The 12,068-nt window shown below is 38.2% G+C and overlaps 1 protein-coding gene across 2 annotated transcripts in view; it reads left to right on the forward strand.

Moving 5' to 3' along the window:
• Positions 1-4,774: 4,774 nt before the first annotated feature.
• Positions 4,775-12,068, forward strand: part of SCHIP1 (schwannomin interacting protein 1) — a 520,084-nt gene continuing 512,790 nt past the window's right edge. Inside the window, exon 1 of one of the 2 annotated variants that reach the window (XM_060767611.2) lies at positions 4,775-4,948. In XM_060767611.2, the coding sequence (XP_060623594.2) occupies positions 4,940-4,948 (9 nt within the window). In that variant the 5' untranslated portion in view covers positions 4,775-4,939. The remainder of the gene's footprint in view (positions 4,949-12,068) is intronic. The other variant, XM_060767613.2, reaches the window with a different exon arrangement.

Here is a 12,068-nt window from a genome sequence, read left to right on the forward strand (position 1 = left end):
GAATGTGCTGTAAATTCCAAATGTGAGAGAGGCCTTAGAAGAACCAACTAACCATGCACACACATACAAATGAAGCTGTATCCTGTTGGATGCCTTGCAGAACAAGTCAGGTATTTCATGTGGAAAGCTTTTAAGCTATTTATACCTTTCAGTTATTTGGTCTGACACAAAGCTGGTTATGGAACACTGCTGTTTTCAAAGGCTTGCGACAAAACAGTAGGACACATTTTTAAAAAGGATAAAATATCATTGTGTGCCTTCATTAATTGGTTCAGACAAATGTCATTTGTACTAAAAATATTGGGTTGCATCCAGACTTTAGTCACACTTTAGAAGAAGACTCATCCAGATCAATGGCACTCAAGTAAATCATGACTCTTTCTCTCTTATCTCCTGCCTTCCTCCTTGCGCAGGACTCAAGGTGGCAATTTAATTCTCCTTTACATCAGTAGATTTAGTCTAAATAGTGAGTCTGCTCAAAATATAAATCTCAGTCTCTCCAGTTAAGGGACAATTTCATTTGAAAGACTAAGTGAAAAATTTGGCATAATTTCTGCATAGCCAGTTGCCTTAAATTTTACATGCCCTATCGTGGTAGGGAAATATAATTTAGCAACTCACATCAAAGCGAAATAGGGGCAATTCCATATAATCTGGACTTCAGGATTTTAATGAATTCCATACTGGACTCTGTGAGCATTACTCCTGAATAGACATGCAAAGGTTTGTATTATAAGTAAATCAGCGAAATTCTTGTTAGAATGTCAGCAGGTGCAACATTACAATAGAATGTAGGCCAAGATCCTGCATCAGAAATATAGCTATGCTTCATCTCCTGCTCCAACTCTTGAAATTCCCCTTAAAAGACAGTCTTTTTGGATGATGGGGTTCTGTGGGGCTGGCAAAAAGAACCGGACCACCCTTCTCTTCTGGTTTCTGCAATGTTCTGTTCACCAGTCCTTCAATACTCTATCTCTTTATATTGTTGATTGGATTTTAATGTGAGTTGTAGGAGGTCTTATACTGAAATGGTGAGTTAATGCCCATACTTCCTAGACCATGAACCACTGGCAGTGCCAGATTCACCATTGTGCTTAGATGTGCTTAAGCACAAGGCCCTGTTGTCTAGGAGGGTCCATCTTCTTGTCCCAATTTTTTAAACAGATTTTACTTATGTGGTACAATTCTAAATTTGAAGGCATTCTGTTTCAGAGTGATTCTAGACATAATGAAAGAGTTGATAATCTATGGGAGTGTGCCACAAATCTATGGGAGTGTGCCTACTGGGCCTACCTCCTTCAGGGTCCAAGGAAGGGACCTCATAACTGAACTAGCACCAGGGCTTCATTTGTCCTAAATATGGCACTGAGCACTGGTACTTCTCATCTTACATGCAAACCAGTTAAAATTACTCTAAAACCATGGGATGGGTGAATGGAAGAAAAACACATTACAATAATATTCTTTGTGGAATTTCTTTCAGAAAAGAGTCATAAAAAGATAAAGAACAAAACAGAAATCAATAAGAAACTAGCATGTTTGGAATGCATCTTGTGGACTTTGCATACAACTTGGGTTGTCAACTAGATATTATTATCCCAGTGTAGCCAGTGAATTTGTTTTCTGTCCAGTAATAATTGGCAATCATAAAACAGTTAGCTCCACATTCTTTTAGGGTTACATCATAATCCAATCTTATCTACTTTTTTCAAATTTGTACCCTCCAGATGTTTTGGGTGGCAATTCTCATAGTGAAGTTCCCCCGCTCGTAGTGAAGTTCCCCCACTAAGCCAAGGATGGGCAGTTTCACTATAGATGTGAAGGATTGCACTGAACTCCCCAACCCACTCCAACAGGTTTATGGTATAGAAGAGTAGCAGATTGTCCTTCAGCATCATATTTATTTACTTATTTATATCATTTCTGTCCACTCTTCTCACCCCACAGGAGACTCAAAGCAGTGTACAAACTTTATATAGAACACATATAGGCAAACATTCAATGTCATTATGCAGTTGACAGGACAAACAATAAATAAACAGAGGTATAGGCTTTTTTCCATCTCTGATATCTGGAGGCTGTGTTTGACTCTGGCTTTGGGGGGGGGGGGGAGGTGTCACTCCATCTTCCATGTAGATGCCTCCCAATCAAATCATTGGTATGTTCTTTATGGACGCCTTTATTACCTCCCCGCTTTTAAAACGGTACATATTCATCTATTCACATTGCTGTTTTTGATCTGCTAGGTGGGCAGAAGAGCTGCTGGCACAGGCTTGAACTGTCAACCTTTTGATTGGCAAGATTTACTGCAACTGGCAGTTAGCCCACTGTGCTAAAGCCTGGCTTTTCTAACTGCAAGGATAGTGTGCCTCCTTTGAATCTAGAATACCAAGGAGACAGAAAATTTTCTTCTATTGTAAAGATGAATCTAAACAGAGGTGGCCAGCTTCTGGTAAAAGGAAATTTAGTAAAATGCCAAGTTTTTAACTTTGTTTGTGGTTTTTCTATACATTCTGGCATGATAAATGAATAACAGCATACTACTTCTAGTACTTCTACTATACATTTCTACTCACTTCTCCCTATGGAACAAGGCATAGAACAACAACAAATTCAACATGTAACACAATGAAAGAGCATCTGGAGCCAATGCATATTAAAAACAAATTAATGGTAATTTAAACATTCATAATTTAAAAATAATCTGGATGGAACTGCTGGAAGAAATTGGTATTTAGTTTTCAAAACTCTTCCGGTAGGCCATTCCACAGGAAAGTCACAAGAAGTACTACTTTGAATTTCAGTGGCACTGTCCAAGTTGCTGAGATCTATCCCTGAAAAAGAATAGGTACCTTGGAGAGGTCCCTCCTTCATATGATATGTTGAAATCCAGACTAGCATACCATTCTTCAAATATGGAAACATTGGGTAACACACAAGGACTTTATTTCAAAGGTTGCCTTCCTCAGACTATAGGAGCATTTTTTCTGATGTAATATTGCTTCCATCAGTGGATGGAGTCCTCCATAATGAGTGAACTGCTTTCACTTGAGGAACTGAATCTTTAGATAAAATCCATTATTTTAATTCAAATGCGAATGCCTCTCAATGCAACATTATTATTTACTTCTATTTGTCTACAAGTTTTTACTCCATGGAGAAAAAGAGTTCTTTTCAGAAACAGATCAGCTTCTTGAGAAGAGTCTAATGTATCACTTGTTTGGCTCTTGGCACAGCATGACTTTAAAAACCTGAAGTTTGCTGTTTTGTGTGGTGACTGGGGAACTGAATGCCTGTTGGGCCATTCGCAGTTTTCAGTTTGACTTGGGTTTCCAGCAGGGGGTGAGTGACTTAAAAAACAACAGTTCTTGATGGGAGGAAAACAGTTGTGTGAATTCAGCCTTAGGGATACACAGAAAGAAGAGCAAGCATGGAGGAAAAACACATTTTAATCATCTTGGTTGCTTTTCTGAACTCTAAAACAGATTTTTTTTAAAAACCCAAACTATTTGGTCTTTAGTGAATAAGCAAGTTTATGAGTAGTTGAAAAGACTTTTCCCCTGTACCAGTGCTTTTATCTGACATACGTAGTTATGCATGGTTATCTGAGTTTGACATGAATGACTTTATTTAACACATATAAAGGAAATGCTCAGCTAATATTGAATGGGCCCAAGGCTATATTAGTCATGATTTTCTCTTACTGATGCTAAGGGGAGAACTTAGCCATAATTAAATGGGATGCAAACCATTGGGCTATATCCTATTACACATCCCATGGATGGAAAGGTTTGTGACAGTGCAACATGGATGGTGGATACACTTACCAGATCCTCAATATTTGCTCTGCAGGGTTTCTTAACTTCTAGAGCAAATTTTATTTGGAGCAGACAAGTCACTGAGGACTTCAATGGATAGGATACATTTTCATTGCAGGTAGATCACTGGATTTTGCCCATGAAAATCAAGCATTTTTCTCTTTTGCACCTGCAGTGTGTGTGTTTCAGGTCTCCAAATCGGGAGATTTTGTATTCATATCAATTATAAACATTAGCCATCTCTTTTTTAAAAAATGTTGACAGCCATTTCAATTTAGAGTTAAATTGTATTTTTTATGCTATTACTGAAAAATCTCAAATACTTCCTCACATTGATCATCTTAAACCCTTGTCCAAGCGAGTGTTTATGGGCATTGGGTGGGAGGTGGGAGGTGAGGTGGAATACCATAGTTTAGCTTTCTAGTACTATCAGAAATACACAACTGACATAAATAAATCTGTTTATATGTCTAAAGTGCCTTATAAAAAGCTATGAATCCACTTTGAGGCATAAAAGGAATTAGATTTGCTGCTATAGCTCTGTGCTGGGATTAATAAAATGCTCAGAAAATAGCTGATGGAATGATCCATTTGAGGTCGGTACTAGTATCTTGGGAAGCTAGTAAGGCTGCTCTGTGTGTGTGTGTGTGCATTTGTGGCGAAGAGAGTTACATTTGTTCAGTATTGTTTCTGGAACAGCATTGTTAAAATTAGCTGAGATAAAGCCTGCACATATTTGCAGAGCCTGTTAAGCAGGGAGAAATCCATCTGTAAACCTAAGTTTCCCCTCATTTCCTTCACTATATATCTCCAAATTACAGTGAATTCATTCCTGAGCTGGAAAGGTGCCAGAAGTTTCTCATCTAGCTATTTGTGTGCTGCCTCTTTCTGCTTCCCCTCCCTTCTTCTTTTCCTTCTTCTTCTCCTCTTCCCTCCACCCTCTCCCCTTTGAGGCTTTCTGATGCCTATAGAGTGAGCTCAACTCAAAGGTTTTTCAGCCTCACACTTGCCTGGTATTTTGCAACAGTCAGATCCAGCTCTGTGTAATACTCAGGAATACTGTGGCAGCATCCGATTTCTAGCCCATTTTTTCTCCTGCAGGTGATCCAGAAACTTCAACAATGCATCTGGTAACGTATGCTTTTTTCTAAATAAGCCATGCAGTGTTGTTTCATTTGATTTTCTGCAGCTTTTCTGAGCATTTTCTAAGTGAAGTGAATGTGAAGAGGGGGCTTATTGAGACACTGAGATGTATATATATGATGTATATACATATATGAGATGTGTGTGTGTATGTTGAATGTTATATTGTTTCAGAAGGAAATGCATTTTAAGTATCTGTGCAGAAGATTCTCATTCAAGTATCATTTTCTCACTGAGCAAAGCCATTGCAAATATAGATTGTTGCACATGCAATTTATAATGAGATAAGTTTTTCAAAGCAAACCCAAATTGTAGACTACTGTTTCACACTGGAGTGGCTCGGTGCTGAAATGAGATACTTGTTTGACAGCAGTACATTTAAAGGAAGAGTTGGATAAATATCCAGGGACTCTCTGAACTCTGGAAAAGCAAAGATCCTGCTGCTGTTGAACAATTTCAATAGATCTTCTCCCATTCTTTAAAATCATATTTTATATTTTTATTTGGCAGCTGCTTTTGGGAGTAAAAATATGGCTACATTTCCAAGTAACCTCGCAGGTTTCTGAGACTCGATATTCAGGAAGTGGCATAGCTGTTCTTAAATCCTAGTCCTTGGATAGCAAATGGATCAATATAAACATCTGAAGTCAGAATTTGAGCTATTTCACCATGAGTATTTAGAAAGTGGGATTTGCACATCTGTGTGAAGAGGCAGGTTGGTGGTACTCATACAAGAACTGTTTGTGATGCCTTTGTGGTGCCAATCTTGGTCCTCAAATAGTTTTGTGGCATTTCAACATGAATTGCTATGGGCAAGTCTTTCGAAGACCATTGTCTCCACTACTGGTCTCCAGCATCTAGAAAGTCTATTGTTGGGTTGAGGGGGTAGGTTTAAAGGGTATTGAAAAAGTACAGTTTTTACTCCTATGTTAAGAAGAAAAACACTCAACATTTTATTTGTTGAGTAGTAGATGTGACACTTAGCCTACAGTCCTGATCTTACTTGAGAGTAAGCACCACACATTGCAGTGAGACTGATTTCTGAGTAAACATACATTGGATGGCGCTGTTGGACTATACAAGGATCTGTGATATTTTGCTACATATAAATTCAAATGTATACACACATCCCATGTGTTTTTTTTTTAAAAAAAGAGATCATAGCTTTGTTTTCTGTTTTGTAAAAACGTAAGTAGCCAGTTCAAGTATTTTAAACATTATTATTATTACATCTTAAAATTAAACATTTCAGACCACTCTATAACATCAAACAGCAACCACATACTGTATTTTTCATCTGTTAATTTATCTTTTAGGGAAAGAGACCTGTCTTTACAGTGACTGTAAAACATGCCTTAAGAGTGTGTGAGCCCACTGCCTTGACATAGGAAGAAAACAAACAAGTGTTTTTTGGAGATGGTAGACTGTTTATTAGGTCCAAATGTAAATATTGTCTCAATACTGGTTGATTATGTTTTGGTAGTGGTATGCTTGCTCTACTATTATATTGCATTGAGGCTTCTCATCTAGCTGTTTGTGTGCTGCCTCTTTAAACAATGATTCTGGTGTAATTTGCAGCTGGCTTCACAATGCCTTGCTGAGCTGTGACATGAGTTACATGACACGTGTTACATGAGTTACATGACATCCCAACTTTGTGCCAATATTATATACTAATCCAGGGTTCATTATGTGTGTGATCATATGGTGATCCCATGAATTTCATAAGTTTTTCTTAAGCAAGGAATACTCAGTGGTGATTTTGCCAGTTTCTTCTTCTGAATATATAGCCTACTGTACAATGTATTTTTTGCCACTCTCCCATCCAATAACCCAAGCTGTCCCTGTTTAGCACCAAATGGGATCTGGTGCTTCTAGGATTCATTGTAAGTGTGACTGGAGCACAATCTTGGAATCTAAAGACATACTCAGCAGTTAGTACAAGAAGTCAAAGGAAACCTGGGATAAAGTGTCCCAATTCTACAGCTTCCTTTGGGTGAAGAAATCTTAAAAGTATGTTGCATAGAGTGGAAAACTGGAATGATAGGAATTTAATTAAAATTATAGAATTATATTTTTATATGTGAATTGCTGCTATTTTTCAAACACGAGCAGTGAGCTATTATCCACCATAGCCTACACCATAGGAGAGATTCCTTGGCCACTATTACATTATTAAAATATTGTCCGAAATTGTTTAACATTCCCTCATCCTTAGGGTGATCTAAAGCCTGATTCATATTAGTAGTCCCAGCCAGTGTAAACTCATTGAATCAATGGGGTTTAGCTAATAGTTCACTTAGCATTCATCAGTTAATTCAATGGCTCTCCTCTAGTTGGGACTAACAATGGAATTCAGATCCTAATTTGGCTGAAGCACTTTCAGGGATTGCTGAAACCACACCATGGCCTGAATCCTATTGGGAAATGCTAAGGTAAAAACATTGAATAATTAAATCAAATAGTGAGACAACATGTAAGTAAGTAAATTGTTTAATTGGTTCTACTCTATTTGGCAAGAGGAACAGGATTCAGATAAATTTCTCTCCACCCATCTCTTTTCAGGATATTGTATTACAATGAATTCCTTGATCCGGTCCCATGCTCTTTTCTTCTTCTCTATATAAATAGTCTTGGACTAAAATTAAAATGGATTTCTGTTATCATTCAAGTTATGTTGGTACTTCTTTAAGAGGAGGATCTTACACTGATTTCTGCCTTGGAATAAAATATTGAATAATGGGCTATGCGGAACCATTATAAATCTAAGTCTCTGTATTATCTAACAAATTTATTAGACAATTACAGACTATTTTGTTAATTCACACAAATGAAAACGTGCATTAGTGATGATTAATTTACCCAAAGGTAGTTAGACTTTGATTCACTCCATTGTCCAGCCAAAGCCACGGTATGCATTTGCTAATGGTTGCCTATATATTTGAAATGTCAGCACACATAAAGTGCCAACCTTGGAACCTTAATTACATATTGAATGCATAATTTATTTAAAAGGCAGCTTAGTGGCATAAAACACCATAATTGTGCTCTACTTCACAAATTAAGCCATTTTAAGGGACAGAAGCTTCTACTAGTCTCTGTCCTGGGTTTTACAATGTTCCTTTCAAAGATTTCATTCAGTATATAGTTTGGTTTTGATTCTCACATAGGTTTGGTAAATGTAATGTAAGCTGACTATGCAGTTGGTTTTGCTAAACATACTGAGAAGTAACTACAAATGCTTGAGACTATTTGTGCAAGGTAGTATTTCTAATGCAGAATAATCTTAGGAAGCCTTGGAAAAGTTACTTGCTACCTGGAATCCTCTCAGCAACATACAAATGGGCAATTTAATGTTACCCATGTCTTATTTTGTATTGAGCACAAGAGGCTATTTGTTACGCCCTTGCACTCTGCCTTAAGGGAGCAACAACAGTAAAGCTCCTGCATATCTCTCTGTGTTTTCATCTAGTTTTAAAACATCAGTATTTGTGGACAATCCATCATATGGACAATAAAGAATCTTAGCTGTTCATGAGTTGGGGGGAAATGACAATTTGTCCAAGACCTTCAAAAGAAATGCTGAATCTACTCTAGAAGTATTATATAGGGTGGTGGATTGATAGTCGTCATTGCTCCATTTTTTTGATGGGCAGATAAACCATCTGGTAAACCTTTTGGTGTCACAGCTATGATTGCTATGTGGATGGAAAGGAGGTGACCAAATAGCTGGGACTACTTTCCACCCCTCACTTCTCAAGAGACTAGAGGAGGAATGGCAACTTCCTTCATTTTTGCTCTCAGACTAATGAACTGCAGTGAGGAAAAAAGCAATCCTCACTGCTTGCTTAGCTCTCTTCTTCCCCCCTCCACAGCTATTTAATGGATGTAGCAGTAACCCCCAGAGTTTGACAACTGCAAGAAGAAAAGAATTATAGAGTTGCAGGCATGGAGCATTACCTTCCATGCCTTTGATGTAGGATCTCAGCCATCATGGTTCAGAGCTCTGCTCCGCCATGAGACTTGTTGGTTGGCCTTGGGCCAGATCATAACTTATTGTACAATGCGGTTGTGACGATAACTCCAGAAACATTTTCAAGCTAGTTGCTGAGCATGAGGAGTTGAAAAATTGTCAATTTGGCCAGGATTACAATATCACATGGTACTCGGGGGAACAGTCTGATAACTACAAAGAGTTTCCTCAAGGTACAGAAACCTAATGGCGGAAAGTTATCAGAAATTCAGTTGCTGAAGGAAGGTCACAGAGTAGCAGTGGGAACCTAACTAGAGAAGATGAAGGTTGATAGCGAAGTGCAATGAAGAATAGGTATTATGGAACAACTTTAAGTATTCTGCATTCACCAGCCTGTAATTGACTAAGGAAAAAGAGCAGAAAATTAAGAAGGAGGTTTGGAACTGAGAATGGATTATATGTATATGTAATTCCAGTACTATTAGGTGAATTAGAACCAAAGAGTGCATCTATACTGTAGAATTAATGCAGTTTGACACCATATCATGGGCATTATAGTTCTACAAGGTCTTTAGCCTTCTTTGCCAAAGAGTGCTAGCTTATCACCAACCTATATAGCATTCAGCCAGGACAGTTAAAGAGGTGTCAAATGCATTAATTCTATAGTGTAGATATACCCTTAGTTCAGGAAGGTATTTCCCTCAGATACGGAGGCTGTAATGTAAATGTATGTATTTATGCATCATGATTATTAGCATTTCTCAGTGAATTTGTCCAGTATACCTTTTACATTGACAGGAAATGCAAATTCCCCTGACTCCCATGTTGTGTCTATCCGCAGCCACAACATGCCACCTACTGACTCCTCAGCACTCTGGCAACATCAACCAGAGCACTGCCTTGCTAAGGAATCTGGGGGGGGGGGGGGTGAAAACCCCTTTCCCCGCTCCCTTGCATTTTAACTTACACCAGTCAGAGCACTGAGAACAAGGTAGTTGGCATGTCACTGCCAGGGACTACCCTGACATTTGGTGAAGGGGTGACAGGACACCTGAACCCAGGGGGCATGGGATGTCAGTCAAGACAGCTACAGGCAGTTTACCAGCTGTTAGGATTTCTGGGAGTTGAAGGTCAAAACACCTGGGGACTCACAGGTTGAGAAAAACTGGTGTAGAAGCACTTTTCTCTCTTGAGTTTTTCACAATTCAACCTTAGGGTCTACTGATATAAAAAGGGTGAGAAAGCTTTTCCACATCCATTTTACACACAATGGACATAATTTTATTCACTTTTAGTATGTCCTACCTTACACAGCTACAAATATTGAAAGTTCCATCACGTGGAAGTTACCCCTTGATTTTTTGGGTTGCCACCTTTCTGTACCCTTTCCAGTAAAGGCTGTTCTTCAAGCATAATGATGGCTCTTTTTCATCTGAGGACTGTGCCATTTACAGTGGGAAAGGCCTATATGTTTGAACCTGGCACATTTGTCTTTGCCATTTGCAAAGTCCATAGCTGTGAGGACTTTAATGAAGAAATTCAATGTGTATAGGGAAAATATTAAGAAATATCATAGGGAAGATGTCTCAAATCCACCTATTATGATCTGCTCTTTTTATTGGCTGGTATGTGCCTGAGGCAGCTGAATCTTCTAACACTTTCTGCCACCAAATCCTCTGTTTCCTGGCAAATACAAAATACTAAATTCAACATCTGTCTTGCCAAACACATTTGGCCAGTTATCATTTGGAGCAGACCCTTGTCCGCATGGAATCCAAGTAGATCCAAATCCATTTCAGCACTGAGAAGAACACATTTTCTTGAACTTTGCACTGCAAGGGAAACAGAGCCTGTGTGATTGCAGCAAGCCATTTTTAAAGCAGCTGTCTCCATTTTGTCCAGTCTGCTACCATCCCTATTTTCTCCTTCTACATTGCTGCCAAAGGGTCATTTCTATCAACCACTTTCTTTTTTTAAGGATCTCAACACTCACATATTAAAAGCCAAGGTTTTTGAAAGTCAGCCTCATGCTGAATTTTCTTACACATTTTAATGATAAATTACCACAGATGTTCCAGTATCTCCCATCTGTAAGCTTTGCAAATATCAGATTTGTTTGGCAAAGCTCTTTTACAATATCATATTTTCCTTAATATAATGTAATTTCCTTTTTCCAGGCACTTTAAGAGAGAGGGAGAAATCTATATGGTTCCAGATGTTATGAGGCTACCTCTCAACTCTGAAAATCTGAATTTTGATTTTTGTTTTGAGTCAGTATGTTTCATGTAGGTTAATAATGTAAGGTGAATGGTGATATCTAGACCACAGACTTAACAAGCCACTTGCTGACATTCAGGATAAGTAGGAATACCTATGAGGATTTTCAGCACCCAACAAGAATTAGGAGTTTTTAGAGGAAAGTCTAACGATTTGAATGTTGTAGCTGTCATGTACAACTTTTGGTCACTCTTAGCCCATGTTGGTAGATTTAATGTTTTTACTTTTGATGGGAGATACTGAGCCAAAACAAAACAAAAAAATAGATGTAGTAGTGAGAGCTGAGTACCTCTTTAGAAAAGTGTATACCTTCTGCTTAGTAGCACCTTTGTGTGCAGTGTTCAGCATCACCAACATATGTGGTGGTTGTGCCTTATGTGTCTGTGGTTTGTGTCTCAAGTTACCAGCTGACATATAGAGACACCATGACTCTCAAACAAGAAATACCCAGAGGTAGTTTTTCCAATTCCTTCCTCTGAAATATTATCTGTAGCATCCGATATTCATTGGTAGTCTCCCATTCAAGTTTTAACCAGGGCTACCCCTGTTTAACTTTCAAGATAAGACACAATCTGATGCCTTGTAACTATTCTTAAATAATATAGTGTGTAGACATTCTCAGATTGCAAACTCATATTGCCAAGCAAAAAAAAAAAAAGCCATATGAAACAATCTCCATGCAATTCATCCTTGGTCAATCAAGTGTAACCTTGCCCATTTTATAACACATTGTTGTTAAAATGCACTCTTGAAAAGCTGGAGTTGTGTAAGCTCTTACTATTCATGGAGAAGTTTCTGAAATGCTTTGCATGCATCTGGCTGCAGTATCACAAGCTTGAATTTATAACTGTCAAGAA

Source organism: Anolis sagrei, chromosome 3 (genome assembly GCF_037176765.1).
Source record: "Anolis sagrei isolate rAnoSag1 chromosome 3, rAnoSag1.mat, whole genome shotgun sequence".
Classification (NCBI taxonomy): domain Eukaryota; kingdom Metazoa; phylum Chordata; class Lepidosauria; order Squamata; family Dactyloidae; genus Anolis; species Anolis sagrei.